This window comes from Gobio gobio (genome assembly GCF_949357685.1).
Source record: "Gobio gobio genome assembly, chromosome: 21".
In the NCBI taxonomy this organism is placed as follows: Eukaryota; Metazoa; Chordata; class Actinopteri; order Cypriniformes; family Gobionidae; genus Gobio; species Gobio gobio.
The window spans coordinates 2,128,546-2,156,539 of NC_137117.1; the positions used below are offsets into that span (position 1 = coordinate 2,128,546).

Below are 27,994 nucleotides of genomic sequence, written 5' to 3' on the forward strand. Positions count from 1 at the left end.
TGTGTGTGTGTGTGTGTGTGTGTGTGTGTGTGTGTGTGTGTGTGTGTGTGTGTGTGTGAGTGAGTGCGTGTGTGTGAGTGCGTGTGTGTGAGAGAGTGTATGTGCGCGTGTGTGAATGTGAGTGTGAGTGTGTGTGTGTGTGTGTGTGTGTGTGTGTGTGTGTGTGTGGGCATGTTTTTGTGAAATATCAGGACACAAATGTGTATAATGACATGGGTATTACAAAAAGAGGGAGAAATATGAGGACGTTCCCCATGTCCTCACTTTTCAAAATGCTTATAAATCACAGAATGAGGTTTTTTTCACAGAAAGTGAACTGCACAGTCTCCTGTGTGTGTGTGTGTGTGTGTGTGTGTGATGGGTAGGTTTAGGGGCAGTGTGTGTGTGTGTGTGTGTGTGTGTGTGTGTGTGTGTGTGTGTGTGTGTGTGTGTGTGTGTGTGTGTGTGTGTGTGTGTGTGTGTGTGTGTGTGTGTGTGATGGGTAGGTTTAGGGGCAGTGTGTGTGTGTGTGTGTGTGTGTGTGTGTGTGTGTGTGTGTGTGTGTGTGATGGGTAGGTTTAGGGGCAGTGTGTGTGTGTGTGTGTGTGTGTGTGTGTGTGTGTGTGTGTGTGTGTGTGTGTGTGTGTGTGTGTGTGTGTGTGTGTGTGTGTGTGTGTGTGATGGGTAGGTTTAGGGTCAGTGTAAGGGGATAGAAAATACGGTTTGTACGGTATAAAAACCATTACGCCTATGGAATGTCCTCACATTTCACAAAAACAAACGTGTGTGTGTGTGTGTGAGAGAGAGAGAGAGAGAGTTTGTGAGAGTGTGTGAGAGTATGTAAGAGTGTATGTGCGAGTGTGTGTGAGTGTGAGAGTGTGTGTACTGAACTGAACTGTATTACGATTCCAAGTTTTAAAGGCTGAAATTGCAAGAAAGACACTTTATAATACAACCAGATTCACAAGCCAAATCTCTTTCCACACACACAGCGCAGAATCCTCCAGTGATACGAGCTCAGAGCAACAGCTGTGATGTCAGAGGATCGGTTTCCCAGCCGCGGTCATGTGATCTGATGAGGAGCTGAGAGCAGCGGCGCCCTCTGCTGTTCACACACACTGATTACAGCTCTTAAAGGGTCAGTTCACCCAAAAATGTAAATTCTGTCATTAATGACTGAGCCTCATGTGGTTGGACACCCGTCAGACCTCCGTTCATCTTCAGACACAAATGAAGATATTTTAGTGTAAATCTGATGCTCTGAAAGGCCTCCATTGGCTCAACTTTACACTCTCAAGACCCTTAAAAGACACTAAAGACTAAAGTTACAAAGTCCATCTCACTACAGCGGCTCTACAATAACTTTATGAATCGGCGATAATAGTTTCTGTGCGCAAAAAAAAATCTAAATAACGCCTTTATCCAGCTTGTTCTTGTCTTCCGTGTGTGTCTCCACGACGCATGCGCGAGAATATGAGCAGATCCGGCGTTCGGGAATCCATGAAATGCTCACTTTAGCCCCATTTTGAGCTCTACGGCGAGACCTAAAGCACGATCAGTGTAGAATTCAACAGCTGAGATACGCGCGTCTTCCTCTGCTCGTAAACAAATCTCTTCTGGGTCATGTGTCCGAACGCCGGATCTGCTCATATTCTCACGCATGCGTCGTGGAGACACACACGGAAGACAAGAACAAGCTGGATAAAGGCGTTATTTCTATATTTATTGCGCACAAAAACTATTGTCGTCGCTTCGTAAAATGATTGTAGAGTCACTGTGGTGAGATGGACTTTGTAACGACGTTTTAAGTAAGGAATAATTGATGACGGGCCGTTCAATTATTAGAATAATAATGCACACCCGAGGTGGTGATGCGGTCGCGAAGCGGAGTTACACATTATTGTGCATTATTGTTCTAATAATTGAACGGCCCGTCGTCAATTATTCCACTTATACTACGGTTACCACACCTCAAGACATCGATCCGAAGATATATTTAAAGGGATTCGTCCGGTTTTTGTCCTTAAATAGCTATTGTGAGTAGGACTATTTCTTCCGCGTCTCATCCAACGGCTCTTTTGCTAGTTCCGAAACGTCATTTTAAAGCTGTTAACGAAGGCTTGAGCCGCTGATGGCATTCTTCTGCAGTTATTAATAAAGTTATTAGAACGAGAGAGAGAGAGAGAGAGAGAGAGAGAGAGAGAGAGAGAGAGAGAGAGAGAGAGAGAGAGAGAGAGAGAGAGAGAGAGAGAGAGAGAGAGAGAGAGAGAGTGTGCTTGTGTGAATTAGGCTGCCTCTGTGCGTCTCTAAACAGCTGTTATTACCTCGCTAGTGAAAAAATGTCACGTGTAGCCTTTAAGTGTCTCCACTATATGGGCGAACTGATCAAATGGTCAGGGCAGCGCTGACAGCTTTAGTGCAAACTGTAGTGCGTGTGCGAGTGTGTGTGATTTCAGTAATGAGACAGAAAAGCTTCCGTCTGTTGGTTTTCATCTGGACTGTCTAATACTGCTGCCGCCCAGTTGTTGAACGTTTTATATTCACCGTAAATATTAAGATTTACTTTAGGAAAATCGTCTGTCATATTGTTGTTTTTTAGTCCTGTAATTTCCGTTATTACAGTTAACTATGCGCAGTGATATGGAACTGTAATGCGGTCAAGAGAGCTGCTGGAACTACGTTCGCTGTGCATCTCCCAGAAAATAACTGCACACCTCAGAACGTTCATCAGCCAATCAGATTCAAGCATTCAACGGCCCCATAGTTTAAGTGCCTTTTCTGGGTCTTGTGAGTGTAAATGTACTGAATGCCAATGGAGGCCTATCTGAAGCCTTTCTCAGCATCAGCTTTACACTAAAATATCTTCATTTGTGTCTGAAGATGAACGGAGGTCTGACGGGTGTCCAACCACATGAGGCTCAGTCATTAATCACACAATTTACATTTTTGGCTGAACTGACCCTTTAACTCTACCGGACGGGTTATTGATCCACTAAACTCCAGCTCTGGCTTCACTCACTGCTGTTGCCGGGCGGCTGGAGGCCGTGTTTGGTGGCGGAGCACCAGCCCACGGGGAAGATGTCTCTGGAGTCGTAGCGGCACCAGTAATCGAACGCCCCCCTCCAGCCGTCGAACATCACGAAGATCTCCTCGCCCTTCAGCTCGCCGATGGTGGCCGGACAGATCAGGTACGGGTTCTTCTTGTCCACGGCCTCCAGCTTCATCCCCGGCTTGAAGCCGTTCTGTGGCGGCCGCAGCGGCTCCTGGGGGAATTACAGAAGAGGAGAGGCATCAAAACCTGTTAGTGTGATCGAGTGATGAGCAGATGAGGCGGAGGAGGGCCAGCACCTTCTTAAACGCTGTGCCAGGGGCCATTTCGGCTCCATTAAGGGTCCTCAGGAGAAACATGGGCCATGACGAGGCGTTCATCCGGAATCCTGAGCGAAATCAGAGAAACCGAGTTATTATCCACATTCACGTCAAGCAAAATCACACACTGAAGACGCAAAACAGGACGCGTTAGAGAAGATTAACGTCCATGTTAATTGAAATGAAAATATAAAAAAAATTCAGTTAGTCGCAAAATTTCTAATTTGTTCAAAGTTGAGAACATTTTCATTTAAAGTAATACAATTACAGCAATTAAAAACAAAAAAACATGAACATTAATTAAAATGCGGTAAATATTAACAGAAATACAATAGAACAAACGTTTTTATTTAACTTAGTTGAGAATGCAACATGTCAAATTTTCACTTAGTTTAAGTTGAAGTACTAAAATAACCACAACTAAAAATAATTAAAAACATTAACGTTGATTGAAATAAGGCGTTAACAGAAATAAAATAGAATATAAAGTCAACGTTTTTATTTAATTTAGTTGCGAAGACAACATTTCTAAATTTCGCTTAGTTTAAGTTAAAGTAATAAAATTACTACAACTAAAAATACTAAAAAAAAATTAACGTTAATTGAAATAAGGCGTTAACAGAAATAAAATAGAATATAAAATCAACGTTTTTATTTAATTTAGTTGCAAAGACAACATTTCTAAATTTCGCTTAGTTTAAGTTAAAGTAGTTACTACAACTAAAAATAATTTAAAAACATTACTGTTAATTGAAATATAGTAAACTTTAGCAGAAATAAAGAAAAATGTTTTGTTTGTTTTTTTAGTTTCGCTTAGTTTACTCTTATAAAAAGTAAACTTTTATTTTAAAAATAATAATTTTCGCTTAGTTTAAGTTGAAATACTTAAATAACCAACTAAAAATACAAAAAAAACATTAACGTTAATTGAAATAAGGCGTTAACAGAAATAAAATAGAATATAAAGTCAACGTTTTTATTTAATTTAGTTGCGAAGACAACATTTCTAAATTTCGCTTAGTTTAAGTTAAAGTAATAAAATTACTAATAAAATTAAAAATAAAATATAAATGTATGAAAACTAATAGAAATACCTAAAATACACGACAAACTAAAATTAAAATATAAAAATACTACAAATTTTTAAGTATTAATAAATACTAATGATACCAATGATTGATAAATACTGCTTCTTAGCAATACTGAGATCAGCGGTGGAAGGGAAGTGACATCAGCCGTACCCAGTGGCGGCTGCAGCATGTCTCCGTTCTTCTCGCAGGTTCCGATTGGCTGGATGTCGGGGGAGTCGACCAATCGCCAGAAGTCGTTGGTGTTGTCGCTGCCGTCCAGACGCAGGCGGAGCCTCACGCCCATCAAGCCCATCACCGTGGCGATGCAGGTGGAGGTGGAGTTACGAGGGTCTCGGGCCTCCAGCTTCATCCCGGCCTTGAAGTCGTTGGAGGGAGGAAACTGAGACTGGAAACCCAGAACACAAACTCAAAGTTAACATCCAAAGAGACGAGGTTCTGTAAAGTGTCCATTTTGTGAGGTCACTGGACGCTCTGACCTGTCTGAAGCAGCTGGGAGGGGCGGGAACAGATGACGTCTCTTTTAAATACTCCTCCCACGAGAAGGACTCGATCACTGCAGCAGAGAAACACACACCATCACACACACACAACTCCCGCTCATGCTGATCTCAGGTCAGTGTTTCAGGATGTGTCATTACCTTTGACTGGTCCAGGACCTGTGAGAGACATGCTCCTGCCCGCTTTATCCTTCTTGCTGTCTTTGTGATCTGCAGAAGAACATGTAGAGCACAATCTTTCTGAAAATTGCGTCGTTTTCTTAATTAACAACTAGAGAATTATTGGGTGCAGGTAAATATTAACAGAAATATAATAGAACATTAACGTTTTTATTTAATTTAGTTGAGAATGTAACATTTCAAATTTTCGCTTAGTTTAGGTTGAAATACTAAAATAACTACAACTAAAAATAATTAAAAACATTAACGTTAATTGAAATATGGTCAACTTTAGCAGAAAGAAAGAGAATGTTTTGTTTGCGAATGCAAAATTTCAAATTTTCGCTTAGTTTACTCTTATAAAAAGTAAACTTTTATAAAAAAAACTTTCATTTTCGCTTAGTTTAAGTTGAAATACTAAAATAACTACAACTAAAAATAATAAAAAACATTAACGTTAATTGAAATATAGTCAACTTTAGCAAAAAGAAAGAGAATGTTTTGTTTGCGAATGCAAAATTTCTAATTTTCGCTTAGTTTACTCTTATAAAAAATAAACTTTTATAAAAAAAAACTTTCATTTTTGCTTAGTTTAAGTTGAAATACTAAAATAACCGACTAAAAATACAAAAAAAACATTAACGTTAATTGAAATAAGGAGTTAACAGAAATAAAATAGAATATAAAGTCAATTTTTTTTTATTTCATTTAGTTGCGAAGACAAAATTTCTCATTTTCGCTTAGTTTACTTTTATAAAAAGTAAACTTTTATAAAAAAAACTTTCACTTTCGCTTAGTTTAAGTTGAAATACTAAAATAACTACAACTAAAAATACGAAAAAACATTAACGTTAATTGAAATAAGGTGTTAACAGAAATAAAATAGAATATAAAGTCAACGTTTTTATTTAATTTAGTTGAGAATGCAACATTTCCAATTTTCGCTTAGTTTAAGTTGAAGTACTAAAATAACTACAACTAAAAATAATTAAAAACATTAACGTTAATTGAAATATAGTAAACTTTAGCAGAAAGAAAGAAAACATTTTGTTTGCGAATGCAAAATTTCTAATTTTCACTTAGTTTACTCTTATAAAAAGTAAACTTTTATAAAAAAACTTTCATTTTCGCTTAGTTTAAGTTGAAATACTAAAATAACCAACTAAAAATACAAAAAAACATTAACGTTAATTGAAATAAGGCATTAACAGAAATAAAATAGAATATAAGTAAACGTTTTTATTTAATTTAGTTGCGAAGACAAAATTTCTAATTTTCGCTTAGTTTAAGTTAAAGTAATAAAATTAGTACAACTAAAAATAAAATATAAATGTATGAAAACTAATAGAAATACCTAAAATAGGTAACACTTTGTAAATAGGTTGTAAATAGTTTTAAAATGAAGTATAGTACAGTCAGTGTGCACTTTATTATGCTGCTTGCTTGTTGATACTGCGTGCAATAGTGTAATTATTTTATTTATGCTTAAATATTTATTTTCACCACTGAACTCTTTTTTTTTCTTTTTCTACCTCACCTGTTTTTACTATTAGTTAAATATTGTTTTTTTTTAGTTCAATAAATGTTCCTTTTTTTAAATTGAGACTTGTAACATTGTTATCATCCTGATCATTGTGTCATTTTTATGATGTAAATTGAGGGAGCAAAAGCAGTATCGGCTCCAAATATCGGCTCAATAAATCGGCAGCCCGTATCGATCATCGGCTAAGGCTGATGAAAAAAAAAATCGGTAACGGCACTAAAAAAATCTCTATCGGTCGATCCCTATTGTAAAAGATTGCATTCGGAAACCGAAACAGTTCGGTACGAATACGTGTACCTAATATATATACCTAATAATCTTTGTAAATGTTATAATAAATACACAATAGTTCATTGTATGTTCATGGTAGTTCACAGTGCATTAACTAATGTTAACAAATAAACCTTTTGATTTTAAAAATGTATTAGTTAGGGCTGGGCGATAAAACGATAACGATATGTATCGCGATGGACACGTAATCGATATCAATAAAAAATGCGTTCGAAAAAATTTTTTTCTTTGTCGGAAGAAACCAGAGGTTGTGAAGCAAGTTTGGTTGCATGAACAAAGGCACTTGCTCTCTGGTAACCAAGCAACGTGACAGGCTAACAGCCAATCATGTAACTGTATCACGTCTGGTTGCGCCATATCGTTGTCTCGTGTTGGATTAATTCTCCAGTAACAGAACCGGCTGGAGTGATGAGTGGAAAATGAGGGCGTTAGCGAGCGAGGGAATTGTTGATAAAACAGGAAACGACTCAGCTCGCCAGTACGCCAGTTTTTTGGATTGTATAAGTCTGACCGTAGTCAGACCAATGTCGTCTGCAAATTATGCAAGACCATCGTCCCAACCAAGACTGGTAATACCACAAACTTTAAATACCACCTTAAAGGCCTTTGCACACTGAGTCCGAAATTTGCATGCAAAATTTTCGCACGTCAAAAAATAAATTCGACCTCACGTTATGTCAATCACGCTTGCACACTGCCTCCGAAACTTTCGTCCGTCAAAAAAAAATTTGGAACAGGTTCGATTTTCTGCGTTTTTCGCATCCGTTTTCCCATCTACAGCTGATGCCCAACCTAAAACTGCTGGCAGTGCTGGAGAATGAATCGCCAGTGCTCCTCAGATACCTACAATTATATATACAAATATTATTGTATCAAAAATACTACAATATCACAGCTATAATATTACAGCTCCCTGTAAACCGCGCGCGTGTGTGTGTTAGGGATGCGCGGTATACCGGTACTGGAAAAATACTGGTATATATTTTATTTAAAACGGTACGATATCATGATTTTGCTCATTTCGGTATATGCTGCTGTTCCTAAGTTAACCGCTAGGTGGCAGCGCGCTACCCAAACTGACGTGAAACCGGCAAATGTGGCAACAGAACAAGATGTATACGGCAGTTGAATCTCACTCAACACGCACAAAACTCATTAAAAAAAGAGAGGAGTAGACGTGAAACTTGGAATTACTTTGCTTATAAAACTGCTGAAGAACCATCAAACCTTGCCAAGCATCGTCACTTCATTCCTGTCTTGTAAGACATTAAGAGATCGACAGGTGAGTGCATAATTCTGACGATCTAATTTAGACATTTTTCTTTTAACACTGATTAACGCACATACATAAGATCGTATCGTTTAAATATAAAGAAATCTCCAGCGTTCGTTTCAACCAGTGATGTTTAGACCTCATAATATTTGCACGCATACTATTGCACTATTTACATCCGCGAAAGACATAACCAACTGTGTTTATGTAACTACTCACTAAAGATTGACATTTTTGACATAATTTTGTGTGTATTTGACTGAGGAAAAACAACTTAATTTGGAATGCGCGAGCTCTTTAGGCGTATGTGTGTGTGTGTGTGTGTGTTTGTTGTTGGCATGAGCGGAAAGAAAACTCTCTTAAAGAGCTCTCATCCCATATGTGTTACGAAATGCTATAAAATCGCTTGCATGTTCAAATTGGCGAGGTTTAAAAAGACGTGGGCAGGGATTTCCGTCAGTTGTCCCGCAAGTGTTGAATCTGAGCGCGCAGATTGCTTTTATAGTGCAGGTGCGATGAGGTGTAATGCTGAAATTACTTACAAAAAAGTTTCCAAATGACTGATTGATGTGACAATCTTTGTTGATTAATTTAATAATGAACATTTGCGGTAATTTCCCGCTTCATAAACCCAAAACTTGCGAGAGTGAGTAAAATTATGCGCAATACCCGCATCAAAATTCAGACCCTGTATGGTATCGATTTAATATCGGTACTTCGGTATTAGATTGTGGTACCGTACCGAAGACAAAATTGTGGTATCGAGCCATCCCTAGCGTGTGTGTGTGTGTGTGTGTGTGTGCGCGTGCGTGCGCGCAGATCCTAGACATACTGCCAGTCTCTGTTCAGGATTGGTAATTGCTGGTCTTCTTTTTAATATGTGGCTCCAGTATCGCTAGCAAAGTATCAAACGGAGCCACTGACATTCAACTTTGAATCGGTCTGGATAATCCGCAGCTCCTTGATAAGGTGGAAGACGCCATTTTGTGTTGTTTTGCGGGTTTTTTCCGTAACGCATTCATTAATACGCATCGGACTCAGTGTGCAAGGTCTCTGTGCGTGACGAATTTTTCGGATCACGAATACGAAAAAACGCATGCGAAAATTTCGGACTCAGTGTGCAAAGGCCTTAAGCCTTATTTATACTTTCGTCTGGCTCCTCCACTGACAGCGCGCGCCTTGTTCGTTTGGGGACGTGTTTATACTCGACGCGCTCGTCGCCGTTGACTTGGGCTGAATCCGAAATCGCCTCCTAAACCCTCAATCACTATTCCCTACTTTAGTTCACTTGAGGAGTGAATGAAAACAAGTGAGTGAATTCGGACAGCCGCTGTACACTCGTTATTGCAGTGCATTGTGGGATTGAATGAGTGCACTCAATAACGTCCACTGTGGTTTCGGACACCACTACAAATGGCTGTGCCCTTAAATAGTGCCCTATGTAGGGTATAGGGGGCGATTCCAGATTCAGCCTTTGAAACGACATGGAGAGGTGATGTTACTCTGCATCAGTGCCTTATGAAAAAAACATCTAAACGCTAACAGTTACAAAGAAATAACGCAGGCACTGCACCTTAATGATAAGAGATAATGGTTAAGTTCATTGTGATTTTAGACTTATATTTTAAATATTCAAGTGTTTTCCGTGGTTGTGTTGACATTTCTTTCTTTATAACTGAGGGGATTATAATCAGAGGAAGGTTACGTTTAAAATAGTGCTGTCAAACGATTAAAATATTTAATCGCGATTAATCGCATTAATGTCATAGTTAACTCACAATTAATCACAATTAATCGCACATTTTTATTTATTCTAAATGTCCCTTGATTTCTTTTTGTCCCATTATTTTTTCTTATTTTAATGCTCGTATCAACATAGAAAAGTGGATCGGCTTGCTTTGTTCAAATGTTTGTTTTATTGAAAACAACATTGGCATACTTTAGTGTTCGATTTCACACCAACATTCTCACTTGGAGCAAATAATCTCACACAATGTAACACTGCCCATCAATAAAAGGGTGAAACAAATACTTTGTTGCACAAACAGCCCCTTCAACAGCCCTTTCTAAGGGATCAAAACAGGGTGATACAAAATAAAATTACAAAGTGCACATGCAAGGTAAACTAGGACTCCGCCTATAGTGCAGTTAAACCAGGGGTCGCCAACTAGTGAACTCCGGTCCGAATCCGGACCGCGAGATGCGTCCATCCGGACCGCGAAGCCTTTTGACATAATGAAACAGTTAACGTTGCAATGCTCACTGTTACTACGTTCAGACCCAGATGCGCGGTCAAGCATGCAGTGAAGAAGAGACTGATGGTGCGCTCACACCGGACGCGAATGACGCGACATGCACACCGCTTAATCCGCGCCGCAGAATGTCTATTTGCGTCTTTGCATTGACTTAAATCACTCGCGCAAAACGCTTCATTCGCGTCCGGTGTGTAGGCTACGCACCATCAGAGCAGAAAGCAGCGCTCAAGACAAGCACTTTTAGTTGAAGACCCCTGAGTTAAACCATGGCTTAATACGTTTCTCATTTCGGCGTCTCACGCTTGCCATCCACGTCTACTGTTTTAATGGCCGAAACAAGTGTGGGCAGCCGCAGCGTGCCTGATGTTTTGTTTCCGGTCTAGCTACACCCGGAGTGGTGTTGTAGTTTTTCTAACGTTACTAGTTGTTGCAACAGCATGTGAAAAAACTACAAAGTTTGTTAGACCAAAAAGAACGTTAATCTCGCGATAAAAAAATTGACGCCGTTAAAATAGGTTTGCGTTAACGCCGTTAATAACGCGTTTAACTGACAGCACTAGTTTAAAATAAAAATGTTTAAATGTAAAATATTTTTCTCCTGGTCCTTTAATTTAAAAAGGTCATAAAAATATCAATAATTATCGATATCGACTGATATGAAACGCTTATATCGTGATACAGTTTTCAGCCATATGGCCCAGCCCTAGAGAGATGACCGAATTGTGTCACTTTAATGCGTTCTGTTGTGTAACTGTGTGTGTTTTACCTTTCAGCACCGTTCGGCCCATGCTGACCATCAACTCTGAAGAGGAGATCAATTCCTGAAGAGGAGATCCGAGCGCTCGACCTGTGGCAGACAGACAGATTTATCAAATGGACATTTTTGGCTGTCTTGTGGCGTTTTTTTTTTTAATTATGAATCAAGAAAAATCAAGAAAAAGCCTAAATATTAACCCTCTGGGGGCTCTTCGGTAGGGCTGTACGATTAATCGAAAAATAACCGAAACCGACATTCAGAACTTCTAACCGACGTATTTTTCCCATGCCGGTTATTTGGGTTTTCACGTGACTCCGCCCCGTCAGTCACATCAAGTGCAGTTTGCAGACACACAGATGCAGGAGCAGTTATCTGTGTTTATAGATGCCCAGATCACTATAGTAGCTGCATGTTTTACACAGTTTATACAGGTCAGTCAATCACCGTTCTATAGCCTATACGCGCTGACACACACACACGGCGCGCGCGCAAGCCCCGAAGCCGCGTTCACTTTCGTGCTCATAAAGTTTGTCAAGTAAATGCGTTTAAATGCGTGCCAGTTTCAACATTTAAAGCGATTGTGCACTATTCAAAAACAATCTTTCTGTGACACAGAGAGCCGAGTCGTGTCGCGTCTCTGAAAACACGCGCGCCCTGAAGGCAGATCTTTCACCTGCGTCCTCACAAAGCTTTTCATTTGTATGTTTTAAGCCCTGCCAGTTTGAACATTAAAGCGAGTTTCGACCATCAGATGTGTATTATGTTGAACTAATGCCTGATATATTGGGACAAACGAACACTCAGACAGAAGCTCGCACATCACGTGAAGATCGCGCGCAGAGAGCAGCGCAGAAACGCAGGATCAACACTGTCCTGTGACTGAAGTAAAGTCACTAAAGTAGCTTAGAAACTCAACCGTTATAGCATATATTTTAATACCTTTGCAGTAAGTACAAACCACAGCTTCATAATGAATAGAGACGGTATGAGTAATTCACACACACAATCACAATCACAATCACACATCAAAATACAGAGTTATTTTGTGCATACAATCTACAAGACAGCCAGGATGCAGAAAAAAGGACTCAACAGTGAAGATCTCTAAAACATCAAGAGTGCAAAACAGACAAAATAACACACACACACACACACACACACACACACACACACACAAAAACACAACTAGCTTTTGGGAAAGGCACACGTTCATTTGTGTGTGCGTGTGTTTTTGTGTGTATAAGTGTGTGTGTGTGTGTATGAGTTTTGCACTCTTGATGTTTTAGAGATCTTCACTGTTGAGTCCTTTTTTTCTGCATCCTGGCTGATTTGTAGATTGTGTGCACAAAAAAACTGTATTTTCATATTTTTTGCCAATTCTCCATTCATTTCCTATGGGGGTCATTTTTGACCCGAAGGTCCTGAGTGTGACTATTTTTTTTACGACCACTTAGACTTTTCAAATCCTGTCCCCAATTTTTGTTGTGTGTTCATATACCAAGTACCAATAAAGTCACCAAGTTTCGGACCATTCTGATGAAGCTACGATTTTTTAAATCTTTTTTATAAAACACAAGATCCACTGTAGTGGTAAAAATGTGCTATTGCGTGATAAAAATGCTCAATGTGTCCACCGGATGGCACTGATCTCATTTAAACATTGCTTTCATGAGGCCTAGACTTGACTCTAAAATGAAATACAGCTTTAATAAAAATAAAAAAAATAATATATATATATATATACATTTTTTATTATATTCAATGGGAAAAAATGTGTCATAATTATTGCATAAATATTTATAATTAATCATAAAATTATCTCAAAACACCAAAAAAGAAAAGAAAAAATATCATTGAACAAAAATATATTTCATTGATTTTCCTCAAATGTTTTTATCTTAATCCCGCCTTAATATCCGGGTCATTTTTGACCTGAAGGCCCTGAGTGTGGCCCATAAATGAAGAACCCCAGAGGGTTAATAATAACTGATTACGCTGTAGCTCATATTGTCCTCATATTTTGATGGTTTACTCAAACTTTTAGGGTCATTAAAAACAAAACTCGTTTGTCCACTCCTGTAGCTGAATCTTTAGTAGCTTCAGTAATAATGCATAATAAACCAAAAGGCATTTCTACGATCCGTCTTACAACAGGTAAAGGTGAAGATCTTGCAGATTCAGTCACTTATATTACATGGATATAATATGATTAGAAACCGAATCCACATGCCAACAGACAATTATAGACACAGAAAAATTAGTTCCTTATTTATGTCAAGCAATTAAGAGTTCTTCTCGTTTTTCTCTCTCTCTCTCTCTCTCTCTCTGTCTCTCTCTCTCTCTCTCTCTCTCTCTCTCCCTCTCTCTCCCTCTCTCTCTCTCTCTCTCTCTCTCTCTCTCTCTCTCTCTCTCTCTCCCTCTCTCTCTCTCTCTCTCTCTCTCTCTCTCTCTCTCTCTCTCTCTCTCTCTCTCTCTCTCTCTCTCTCTCTCTCTCTCTCTCTCTCTCTCCCTCTCTCTCTCTCTCTCTCTCTCTCTCTCTCTCCCTCTCTCTCCCTCTCTCTCTCTCTCTCTCTCTCTCTCTCTCTCTCTCTCCTCTCCCTCTCTCTCCTCTCTCTCTCTCTCTCTCTCTCTCTCTCTCTCTCTCTCTCTCCGCTCATGTACACTGAGGTTTCAGTGTCTCTAACTTCAACTAAAACCATAAAACACTCTCAAAGCTTGAAACTTAATAAACATGAACTGATTTTATCCCCAAGGCAACACTTCTCATTTCAGTTAAGTTGAAGTAAAATAAAAAAAATAAAATAACTCAAAAAAAATAAAAATAACTCACACTCAAAAATCTACAGCTAAAAAAAAGTGACAAAAATTCACATGTAAACTACATATAAAATTAAAATCAAATTAAAAATTACAAAATATGATAAGTATATCAATGATACTAAAATGACAATTTTCATTACTTCAGATTAAAATTAGGGCTGTCAAAAGATTAATCGCGATTAATCGCATCCAAATAAAAGTTTGTGTTTACATAATATATGTGTGTGTACTCTGTTAATTATTATTTATATATAAATACACACACAAGCATATTTAAGAAAAAATATAATTTTTATATATAAAACATTTATATTTATATATAATAGATTATATAAATGTATATACAGTATATACATGCAAATATTTCTTAAATATATACATGAATGTGTGTGTATTTATATATAAATAATAATTAACACTTAACAGAGTACACACACATATATTATGTAAACACAACTTTTATTTTGGATGCGATTAATCGCGATTAATCTTTTGACAGCCCTAATTTAAATATATATTATTATTTTTTATTTCAGCTAGCTGTCATTAAGGCAACATTTCTCTTTTTATTTTTTACATAAAAATGAATTACTAAAAACTATATCGACATATTAAAAAACTATAAAAGTGACAAAAACACAACAAAATGCCAAAAATTTAACTTGAATTGGCGGGGTTTATTGGCTGATGCAGGTGTTATTTGAGTAGTGGGCGGGGTTTATTGCTGATGCAGGTGTTATTTGAGTAGTGGGCGGGGTTTATTGGCTGATGCAGGTGTTATTTGAGTGGTGGGTGGGGTTTATTGGCTGATGCAGGTGTCATTTGAGTAGTGGGCGGGGTTTATTGGCTGATGCAGGTGTTATTTGAGTAGTGGGCGGGGTTTATTGGCTGATGCAGGTGTCATTTGAGTAGTGGGCGGGTTTATTGGCTGATGCAGGTGTTATTTGAGTGATGGGTGGGGTTTATTGGCTGATGCAGGTGTTATTTGAGTAGTGGGTGGGGTTTATTGGCTGATGCAGGTGTTTTTTGAGTAGTGGGTGGGGTTTATTGGCTGATGCAGGTGTCATTTGAGTAGTGGGCGGGGTTTATTGGCTGATGCAGGTGTCATTTGAGTAGTGGGCGGGGTTTATTGGCTGATGCAGGTGTTATTTGAGTGGTGGGCGGGGTTTATTGGCTGATGCAGGTGTCATTTGAGTAGTGGGCGGGGTTTATTGGCTGATGCAGGTGTTATTTGAGTTAGTGGGCGGGTTTATTGGCTGATGCAGGTGTTATTTGAGTAGTGGCGGGGTTTATTGGCTGATGCAGGTGTTATTTGAGTAGTGGGCGGGGTTTATTGGCTGATGCAGGTGTTATTTGAGTAGTGGGCGGGGTTTATTGGCTGATGCAGGTGTTATTTGAGTAGTGGGCGGGGTTTATTGGCTGATGCAGGTGTTATTTGAGTAGTGGGCGGGGTTTATTGGCTGATGCAGGTGTTATTTGAGTAGTGGGCGGGGTTTATTGGCTGATGCAGGTGTTATTTGAGTAGTGGGCGGGGTTTATTGGCTGATGCAGGTGTTATTTGAGTGATGGGTGGGGTTTATTGGCTGATGCAGGTGTTATTTGAGTAGTGGTGGGGTTTATTGGCTGATGCAGGTGTTTTTTGAGTAGTGGGTGGGGTTTATTGGCTGATGCAGGTGTCATTTGAGTAGTGGCGGGGTTTATTGGCTGATGCAGGTGTCATTTGAGTAGTGGGCGGGGTTTATTGGCTGATGCAGGTGTCATTTGAGTAGTGGGCGGGGTTTATTGGCTGATGCAGGTGTCATTTGAGTAGTGGGCGGGGTTTATTGGCTGATGCAGGTGTTATTTGAGTGGTGGGCGGGGTTTATTGGCTGATGCAGGTGTCATTTGAGTAGTGGGCGGGGTTTATTGGCTGATGCAGGTGTTATTTGAGTAGTGGGCGGGGTTTATTGGCTGATGCAGGTGTTATTTGAGTAGTGGTCGGGTTTATTGGCTGATGCAGGTGTTATTTGAGTAGTGGCGGGGTTTATTGGCTGATGCAGGTGTTATTTGAGTTGTGGGTGGGGTTTATTGGCTGATGCAGGTGTCATTTGAGTAGTGGGCGGGGTTTATTGGCTGATGCAGGTGTCATTTGAGTAGTGGGTGGGGTTTATTGGCTGATGCAGGTGTCATTTGAGTAGTGGGCGGGGTTTATTGGCTGATGCAGGTGTTATTTGAGTAGTGGGCGGGGTTTATTGGCTGATGCAGGTGTCATTTGAGTAGTGGGCGGGGTTTATTGGCTGATGCAGGTGTTATTTGAGTAGTGGGCGGGGTTTATTGGCTGATGCAGGTGTCATTTGAGTAGTGGGCGGGGTTTATTGGCTGATGCAGGTGTCATTTGAGTAGTGGGTGGGGTTTATTGGCTGATGCAGGTGTATTTGAGTAGTGGGCGGGGTTTATTGGCTGATTGCAGGTGTTATTTGAGTTGTGGGCGGGGTTTATTGGCTGATGCAGGTGTTATTTGAGTAGTGGGTGGGGTTTATTGGCTGATGCAGGTGTTATTTGAGTAGTGGGCGGGGTTTATTGGCTGATGCAGGTGTCATTTGAGTAGTGGGCGGGGTTTATTGGCTGATGCAGGTGTTATTTGAGTAGTGGGCGGGGTTTATTGGCTGATGCAGGTGTTATTTGAGTAGTGGGCGGGGTTTATTGGCTGATGCAGGTGTTATTTGAGTAGTGGGCGGGGTTTATTGGCTGATGCAGGTGTTATTTGAGTTGTGGGTGGGGTTTATTGGCTGATGCAGGTGTCATTTGAGTAGTGGGCGGGGTTTATTGGCTGATGCAGGTGTCATTTGAGTAGTGGGTGGGGTTTATTGGCTGATGCAGGTGTCATTTGAGTAGTGGGCGGGGTTTATTGGCTGATGCAGGTGTTATTTGAGTAGTGGGCGGGGTTTATTGGCTGATGCAGGTGTCATTTGAGTAGTGGGCGGGGTTTATTGGCTGATGCAGGTGTTATTTGAGTAGTGGGCGGGGTTTATTGGCTGATGCAGGTGTCATTTGAGTAGTGGCGGGGTTTATTGGCTGATGCAGGTGTCATTTGAGTAGTGGGTGGGGTTTATTGGCTGATGCAGGTGTTATTTGAGTAGTGGGCGGGGTTTATTGGCTGATGCAGGTGTTATTTGAGTAGTGGGCGGGGTTTATTGGCTGATGCAGGTGTTATTTGAGTAGTGGGCGGGGTTTATTGGCTGATGCAGGTGTCATTTGAGTAGTGGGTGGGGTTTATTGGCTGATGCAGGTGTCATTTGAGTAGTGGGCGGGGTTTATTGGCTGATGCAGGTGTCATTTGAGTAGTGGGCGGGTTTATTGGCTGATGCAGGTGTTATTTGAGTAGTGGGCGGGGTTTATTGGCTGATGCAGGTGTCATTTGAGTTGTGGGTGGGGTTTATTGGCTGATGCAGGTGTCATTTGAGTAGTGGGCGGGGTTTATTGGCTGATGCAGGTGTTATTTGAGTAGTGGGCGGGTTTATTGGCTGATGCAGGTGTTATTTGAGTAGTGGGTGGGGTTATTGGCTGATGCAGGTGTTATTTGAGTGATGGGTGGGGTTTATTGGCTGATGCAGGTGTTATTTGAGTAGTGGGCGGGGTTTATTGGCTGATGCAGGTGTTATTTGAGTAATGGGCGGGTTTATTGGCTGATGCAGGTGTTATTTGAGTAGTGGGCGGGGTTTATTGGCTGATGCAGGTGTCATTTGAGTAGTGGGCGGGGTTTATTGGCTGATGCAGGTGTCATTTGAGTAGTGGGTGGGTTTATTGGCTGATGCAGGTGTTATTTGAGTAGTGGGCGGGGTTTATTGGCTGATGCAGGTGTTATTTGAGTAGTGGGCGGGGTTTATTGGCTGATGCAGGTGTTATTTGAGTAGTGGGCGGGGTTTATTGGCTGATGCAGGTGTTATTTGAGTAGTGGGCGGGGTTTATTGGCTGATGCAGGTGTCATTTGAGTAGTGGGCGGGGTTTATCTGAGTTTCTCTAGCTTTTCATCATTCACAAAAAACAACACACACTCAGCACTCCTTTCATTTCTATGTTTGATTTCAAGCAGTTTGCATCATCCAGCCTCAGTAAGAGACTCTCTCTCTCTGTCTCTCTGTCTCTCTCTCTCTCTCTCTCTCTCTCTCTCTCTCTCTCTCTCTCTCTCTCTCTCTCTCTCTCTCTCTCCCTCCATCTTTGAACATGAGACTACATGAGTGTTATATTATATTCAACACAAACAACCTCCACCTCAGCAGAATATTCATTACAGCTCTGACACACAGACAAAACACTAAAGAGAAATTTACATCACAAACAAACAAACATCTGCACATCTCACAGAAATAACATCAACACTTTGCAACTCTTAATAATAATAATAATAATAATAATAATAATTTGTTACATTTATATAGCGCTCTTCAACTACGGACCAGCCGTTAATATTATTTATATAATATTATTTATAATAATAAATGATTGTGATCCGTTATGGTACATTTTTGACACAAAAACATAATTAAACTACATTTAAAGAACAAAAACAATAATAATAGAGACTTATCATTTATAGAAATACATTTTCAATATTATTAATAAATTATGATATGTAAAAATATATATAAATAAGCAATAAATGTATTATAATTTCATACAAACTAGTAAATAAGAGTATAACATATAACATTTTATTATTCCATATAGTAATTAGTAACAAATATCGGCCGATATATGTTCAGTTTTAATGTTATCGTTATCGACCAGATTAGAAAATTATTAATAATTGGATAAATATTGATAAATAATGGATTATTTCCTTCAGCTGAGACACTTCAGATGTGAATTATCGGCCAATATATCGGTTATCGGCTTTCAAATATAACAAATTATCGGTATTGGCCAAAATTAATACATTATATGTAAAATATATATATATATAAGCAATAACATATTCAATGTATTACAAACAAACTAATAAATAAGAGTATAACATATAACATTTTATTAGTTACATATAGTGCTATATTTTATTATTTAATTAGAAACAAATATCGTCAGATATATGTTCATTTTTAATGTTATCGACCAGATTAGAAAATTAGGCCAATATATTAATAATTGGATAAATATTGATGAATAATGCAGAGCTCGACATTAAGGCTTGTCCGGGACAAGTGGATTTTTTGAAGGGGTGCGTGAAAAATAATTTTACTTGCGCGACGGACAATTATCCTGGTTAAAACGTCAAAACAAAAAATAACTAGGGAATTGGGTTGGGAACCGAGAACCAAAACTGATTTTTGAAAAATACCAGAACTGCGCAAAATTCCTAAGTTTCGGTTCCGAAAACGGTTCTGGTGCAATGTGTGTGCGAAGCGCTGGAAGCGAATCCTTTAATAGCGAGTGTTGCAAATCCATGTTTTCCCGCAGAATTGGGCTCCTTAAACACTGTTGCCGCGGGCTGTGTTTCATGTCCGCGGGTTGAAGCGACCCCAATTATGGGATATTTAGCCCCGAAATGCGAATTTTACCGGAGAAGCCCCCTGAAACGCGATTGGGCTTGTTTTGGGCTAGTTTTGAGGAGCAGTTGTGCGGGTTTTGTTTTGAAAACCTGGCAACCCTGGCTCACCTCCTCATGAATATTAATGACGTTTCCGCTTCCAGGAGTGCAGCAGTTCAGCACTGAAAGCCCTCGCGCTTCACATTTACGGTTTTGCGTCAGATATTTTCTCGTTGACCACCAGCATGGCCAAGAGAAAGTCACAAGTATGGATTCATTTCCAAAGAATGAATGATAATGAAGCAAAATGTAACACATGTGCATGTTGCTAACAGCACAGTGCGCCACAGGCTCATACCAGATTTATAGTGAAAGGCTATATATATATGCATTTTGTATATATATATGCATTTTGTATATATATATATGCATTTTGTATATATATATATATATGCATTTTGTATATATATATATATATGCATTTTGTGTATATATATATATGCATTTTGTATATATATATATATGCATTTTGTATATATATATATGCATTTTGTATATATATATATGCATTTTGTATATATATATATATGCATTTTGTATATATATATATATATATGCATTTTGTGTATATATATATATGCATTTTGTATATATATATGCATCTTGTATATATATATATGCATTTTGTATATATATATGCATCTTGTGTATATATATATGCATTTTGTATATATATATATGCATTTTGTATATATATATATATATGCATTTTGTATATATATATGCATTTTGTATATATATATATGCATTTTGTATATATATATATATATGCATTTTGTATATATATATGCATTTTGTATGTATATATGCATTTTGTATATATATATATGCATTTTGTATATATATGTGCATTTTGTATATATATATATGCATTTTGTATATATATAGCATTTTGTATATATATATATGCATTTTGTATATATATATGCATTTTGTATATATATATGCATTTTGTATATATATATATATATGCATTTTGTATATATATATATATATGCATTTTGTGTATATATATATATATGCATTTTGTATATATATATATATATATGCATTTTGTATATATATATGCATCTTGTGTATATATATATGCATTTTGTATATATATATATATGCATTTTGTATATATATATATATATGCATTTTGTATATATATATGCATTTTGTATATATATATATGCATTTTGTATATATATATATATGCATTTTGTATATATATATGCATTTTGTATGTATATATGCATTTTGTATATATATATATGCATTTTGTATATATATGTGCATTTTGTATATATATATATGCATTTATATATGCATTTTGTATATATATATGCATTTTGTATATATATATGCATTTTGTATATATCTGCATTTTGTATATATATATATGCATTTTGTATATATATATGCATTTTGTATATATATATATGCATTTTGTATATATATATATGCAATTTGTATATATATATATATATATGCATTTTGTATATATATATATGCATTTTGTATATATATATATGCATTTTGTATATATATATATATATATATATATATATATATATATATATATATGCATTTTGTATATATATATATATATGCATTTTGTATATATATATATATGCATTTTGTATATATATATATATGCATTTTGTATATATATATATGCATTTTGTATATATATATATGCATTTTGTATATATATATATATATATATATATATATGCATTTTGTATATATATATGCATTTTGTATATATATATATATATATATATGCATTTTGTATATATATATGCATTTTGTATATATATATATGCATTTTGTATATATATATGCATTTTGTATATATATATGCATTTTGTATATATATATATATGCATTTTGTATATATATATGCATTTTGTATATATATATATATATATATATATGCATTTTGTATATATATATGCATTTTGTATATATATATATGCATTTTGTATATATATATGCATTTTGTATATATATATATATGCATTTTGTATATATATATGCATTTTGTATATATATATATATGCATTTTGTATATATATATGCATTTTGTATATATATATATATGCATTTTGTATATATATATGCATTTTGTATATATATATATGCATTTTGTATATATATATGCATTTTGTATATATATATATATGCATTTTGTATATATATATGCATTTTGTATATATATATATATATATATATATATATATATATATATATATATATATATATATGTGTGTAAACCGTTGAGTCACCATGGTTTAGGCACAATTACCTTTGTTTTGTTTTGTTTTATTATATTTTATTCCAATGACACTGTATTTTGACTTTTTTTTTTAAACCCTCCTCAACCACCCCTGAACAAACTGCCTTAGATAATAATTAAACAGTTATAGTACAAGTTTACAATGTTTAAATACTAGAAAGAAAAAAAAGTAAAATAAATAAACAAAAATATACAAAAAGGTAAATAAATAAACAAAAAAGTAAATAAAATATAAATAATAACAATTACCTTTGTAATGCTGAATTGCAATTTATTATTTACAAGTTCACTGAATAACTGAATTACTATTAAATTAATATACAACTAATTAATAAATATAATTTATAACTTGGTTTTATTCAGAGACAGAGAGATAAAATGTAATAAGACAATTTCAGAGGTGTTCATTTGAAAAAAAATGTGTTGCAAGAATGGCTTAATTAATACTGTAATATATGTACAGTACAGGACTTTTTTGACATTGCCAACCTGTAAATTAATTTTAGAGCAAGTAATAAACACAAAATGGATTGTTTGAGTTGCGTATTGTGCCTTTTTCCTTTACCACTAGTTGTTTAATAATTTTAATGGAACCGGAATCGGAACCGGAATCGTTAGGCGGAACCGGAATCGGAACCGGAATCGTTAGGCGGAACCGGAATCGGAATCGTAACCGGAATCGTAACCGGAATCGTAACCGGAATCGTAACCGGAATCGTTAGGCGGAACCGGAATCGGAACCGGAATCGTTAGGCGGAACCGGAATCGGAATCGGAAACGGAATCGGAACCGGAATCGGAACCGGAATCGTTAGGCGGAACCGGAATCGGAACCGGAATCGTTAGGCGGAACCGGAATCGGAACCGGAATCGTTAGGCGGAACCGGAATCGGAACCAGAATCGTTAGGCGGAACCGGAACCAGAACCGGAACCGGAAAATTCCTCACGATTCCCAACCCTACTAGGGAATCCCCAAAGTGCAATAATGATTCTGCATTCAGTGTAAGTGGCGATCGATAGTGGATAATAATATAAAACCAACTGACAATGTTGAGCTGTTGAGGCTCGCGCAGCCTCTCGAGGAGAAAATCGAAAACAAATGAGCGCCGCTCGTACAAAGAAACTCAATTAACATACACGGTTAAAATTGTGTAGTTTTATTATTATAAAATATGATACAGTTAAGCAACATCACACTAACAAGAGTGTTGTTTTCCTGAATACATCACGACTGAAATGACACTGATTTCTAGGGCTGGGTATTCACACCAATTTCACAATTCGATTCGATTTCGATTCAATTCAATATGGATTATTTTGGATATGAATCAGGTATAATACATGGAAAATGTTCTTAAGGAAAACTAATTTCTGAACTAATGTTGTAAACTATGGGAGTCAGCTGATACTACATTAGCCGACTAATATTGAAGGTACAAATTAACAGATTTGTATACAAACACTTAAATGACACTATATTATTATATATATATATAAAAAAACATAATTAAGTTATAATAACTGTACAATTACATAATCATAATTCTACTCCAATTAGATTTTTGAAATGTAAACATTTAAATGGTGGCTGCATAAAAATTTGCAAGATTTATTCATACATACATGAACATGTACAATGAATATCCTCTGTAATGGTGCATATAATTAGCAAAATGCTCCTCTCTAGAGTTATTTTTTCTAGCTGATTAACGAGTTTATGGACACTGGATATGGTTTTTCTGAGGTAAATGTGATGTTACATGACATTGTTTACAAGCCGTTTTACTGACGTCTTTCTGCGGTTGAAACACTGATTGAGCGATTCTATGTGACATGATACGTTTTCGGTAAGTTGTCCTGTATCTTTTAACACACTTTCAGAAGCTCATTCATGTTTATTATCATATTTTGCGCTGTTACTGGTATTAAGGCGGAAGAGAAGATCTGTTCATGTTTGCTCCGCGTTTCCTCTTGAGCTGAGGCAGAGCGATCTCACGCCACAGAGACAAAACGGCATTTATATTTCGGAATTTCGTAAAAAAAAATAGACGTAATTTGAAATCTGAGACTTTGTTTCACATCAATAGTAATAAAGCACAAAGATTATTGCGATTGATTGGATGGGAGGCGTGCTACAATGATTATTTCATTCATTAACTGAAAACAGGATGACTAATCAATTCTTTGGATTATAGAATCAATATTGTTTTGTAAAAGTGAGAATCGATTAAAATCGAGAAATCGATATTTTTTACCCAGCCCTACTGATTTCATACGCCAGTTCCATAAACAATTATTTAACATTAAGTCACTTACATTTTAGATGCAATATGGACTGTTTTTGTTCTATATCAGCAGCGAAAATAGTTCCAAACAAATATCGCAGCAGAACCGTAACACATCTCACAGCAACAGTGTGTGTGTGTGTGTGTGTGTTAGTGAATGATTCTGCGTTTTAATGAATCGGTTGAATCAAAGATTCAATGAACTATTCGTAAACGACCGCCAAATTCTTAAATGAATCATCCGTTTCACTGAATCGACTCAATGACTCGCTCATTAAGACGGTCACAGCGCCACCTACTGGTGCTTTAGTTTCATCTTTCCAACATTTCTTATTTGTATGTACAAAAAAATGTTAAATAATCTCATAACATAATTTAATGCAGTTGTAATTTTTCAGTGTAAATGATTTAATTTGATTGGTAACAGCCTATACTGTCTTATTCTAATTTAATTTATTGATCAAATTTAAGAATATAAAAGGAAAGCTGAAGCATATCCTATATTTAATAAGATTATGGAAAAATGACCTTTATAAAAAGGTACAAATATGACAAATAGGCATATTTAAATATGTCAAAGCTGATTAAACACTGGTGAGAATATTGCTTCAGAATAGATTATATTTACAAAAAAAATCCGGACAAGCAAATGTTTTACTCGGACAAGTGAATGACAGATTTACGTGTGAACCGGCTTAATGTCCAGCCCTGTAATGGATTATTTCCTTCATCTGAGACACTGCAGCTGCGAATTATCGGCCAATATATCGGTTATCGGCTTTTAAATATAATAAATTATTGGTATCGGCCAAAATTAATACATTATGATATGTAAAAATATATATAAAAAAGCAATAACATATTAAATGTATTACAAACAAACTAATAAATAAGAGTATAACATATAACATTTTATTATTGCATATAGTGCTATATTTTATTATTGTATATAGTAATTAGTAACAAATATCGGCCGATATATGTTCATTTTTAATGTTATCGTTATCGATCAGATTAGAAAATTAGGTCAATATATTAATAATTGGATAAATATTGATACATAATGGATTATTTTCTTCAGCTGAGACACTGCAGCTGCGAATTATCGGCCAATATATCGGTTATCGGCTTTTAAAAATAATAAATTATTGGTATCGGCCAAAATTAATACATTATGATATGTAAAAATATATATAAAAAAGCAATAATATATTAAATGTATTACAAACAAACTAATAAATAAGAGTATAACATATAACATTTTATTATTGCATATAGTGCTATATTTTATTATTGTATATAGTAATTAGTAACAAATATCGGCCGATATATGTTCATTTTTAATGTTATCGTTATCGATCAGATTAGAAAATTAGGTCAATATATTAATAATTGGATAAATATTTATACATAATGGATTATTTCCTTCAGCTGAGACACTTCAGATGCGAATTATCGGCCAATATATCGGTTATCGGCTTTTAAATATAACAAATTATCGGTATCGGACAATTTTTTTATATCGGAGCATCTCTATATATAGTAGTTAGTAACAAATAAGACTCATTTTCAAATACTCTTTCACATTGTTTCACATAAAAATCGATCCTATAGATAACAGTTATTAAATATGAAAACATCTGGTATCAGAATCAAATCAAATAAATTAAAAACAATTAACAATGAAATATTTTGCTCCTATTTTGCCCTTACTGAGCCAGTACTATGGTAGAGATGGTAAAATAATCTGATTTATAACCTAGTATTGAACTATTATATTAATTTTTAAGGTATTTATATGAAACTTCAAAGAATACCATGGTAAATGAGGGAAAAAACATGGTAAATCTGTGGCTCTTTTTAGTACATCATGTTTGTGTAAACTTTGTAAGTGTTATGTGTTGTGTAAACCGCGAAAGTAGAGAGATATACGCATTATTTATAGGAAAATACGACGAATAATGCATCTGAGATTGAGTGATGTTTACATTCGCCTGAGATTGACATCTGAAATAAAGGAAACGTCATCAGCGATGACGACACACCGCTGATCATACACATCATCAACATCCATAATGATCAATAGCAACGAAAACACGAAGCCAACACATGTTATTTTAGCAGTCCAGCCCGGATACACACACACACTTCTGAAATAACAACATGAATAATCGCCAGCAGCACAGAAAGTGTTGGACATCAGGCAAAATAAACGCCTGAAGCATCACATATATACTTTAGAAAGGCTCGTTTTGTCTTCTGACATAACGATCAAGCACATAACGCGCGGAAGAAAATAAAATAAGTGTAGAAATATCGACCAACCTTCGCAAATTTGTCGAAATGCAGTCAGAATTCAGCACTTTTCACAGCTCTCTGTCGCCATGTTTGGGGTCGGAAGTGCGCATGCGCGGCAGCAGAGCAGCGTTGCGTGTCGCACACGGTTATTCCACTGGACATCGCGAAAGCCTTTCATTGACTAATCATATAATTGGTTAAATTACGCTTATTATAATTATTTAATAATAATAAATTATTGAGTGAACTATAGCCAATTTTTACAGTTAGCCTATAAGTAATAACATCATGATCCCATTCTTGCGTGTTTAGACTAATCAGTTCATGAAGATCTTTATCTGTTTTAGTTTATGTCAGGGTCGTTTTATTTGAGCAGTGATAAAATATAATGACAGTTAAAATAAAAACAGCGGGTAGAGAAACATAAGGTTGTGTGTGTGTGTGTGTGTGTGTGTGTGACTGTGTGTGTGTGTGTGTGTGAGAGAGAGAGAGAGAGAGAGGGTGTGTGTGTGTGTGTGTGTGTGTGTGTGTGTGTGTGTGTGTGTGTGTGTGTGTGTGTGTGTGTGTGTGTGTGAATGAGTGTATGTGTGGTTGTGAGTGTGTGTGTGTGTGTGTGTGTGTGTGTGTGTGTGTGTGTGTGGTTGTGAGTGAGTGTGTGTGTGTGTGTGTGTGTGTGTGTGTGTGTGTGTGTGTGTGTGTGTGTGTGTGTGTGTGTGTGTGTGTGTGTGTGTGTGTGTGTGTGTGTGTGTGTGTGGTTGTGAGTGTGTGTGTGTGTGTGTGTGTGTGTGTGTGTGTGTGTGTGTGTGTGTGTGTGTGTGTGTGTGTGTGTGTGTGTGTGTGATTTATGTGACAAATTTGTATAATGACACAGGTATTACATTGGTATTACGATGTAAACATTAGAGAGAGAGAGAGTGAGAGTGTGTGTGTGTGTGTGTGTGTGTGTGTGTGTGTGTGTGTGTGTGTGTGTGTGTGTGTGTGTGGGCATGTTTTTGTGAAATATCAGGACACAAATTTGTATAATGACACAGGTATTACATTGGTATTACGATGTAAACATTAGAGAGAGAGAGAGAGTGTGTGTGTGTGTGTGTGTGTGTGTGTGTGTGTGTGTGTGTGTGTGTGCATGTTTTTGTGAAATATCAGGACACAAATGTGTATAATGACATGGGTATTACAAAAAGAGGGTGAAATATGAGGACGTTCCCCATGTCCTCACTTTTCAAAATGCTTATAAATCACACAGAATGAGTTTTTTTTCACAGAAAGTGAACTGCACAGTCTCCTGTGAGGGCTAGGGGCAGTGTGTGTGTGTGTGTGTGTGTGTGTGTGTGTGTGTGTGTGTGTGTGTGTGTGTGTGTGTGTGTGTGTGTGTGTGAGATGGGTAGGTTTAGGGTCAGTGTAAGGGGATAGAAAATACGGTTTGTACGGTATAAAAACCATTACGCCTATGGAATGTCCTCACATTTCACAAAAACAAACGTGTGTGTGTGTGTGTGTGTGTGAGAGAGAGAGAGTGTGTGTGTGTGT

At 36.8% G+C, this 27,994-nt stretch overlaps 1 protein-coding gene across 2 annotated transcripts in view; it reads right to left on the reverse strand.

The window, feature by feature from the left end:
• LOC307117630 (sex comb on midleg-like protein 2) overlaps positions 1–26,584 on the reverse strand; it is a 60,660-nt gene extending 34,076 nt beyond the window's left edge. The window contains exons 1-7 of one of the 2 annotated variants that reach the window (XM_079802600.1): positions 26,492–26,584; positions 11,224–11,304; positions 5,078–5,146; positions 4,916–4,992; positions 4,590–4,824; positions 3,328–3,416; positions 2,999–3,242 (exon numbers count right to left, since the gene is read on the reverse strand). In XM_079802600.1, coding sequence (XP_079658726.1) covers positions 2,999–3,242; positions 3,328–3,416; positions 4,590–4,824; positions 4,916–4,992; positions 5,078–5,146; positions 11,224–11,254 — 745 coding nt within the window. In that variant the 5' untranslated portion in view covers positions 11,255–11,304; positions 26,492–26,584. The remainder of the gene's footprint in view (positions 1–2,998; positions 3,243–3,327; positions 3,417–4,589; positions 4,825–4,915; positions 4,993–5,077; positions 5,147–11,223; positions 11,305–26,491) is intronic. The other variant, XM_079802599.1, reaches the window with a different exon arrangement.
• Between the last annotated feature and the right edge of the window lie 1,410 nt (positions 26,585–27,994).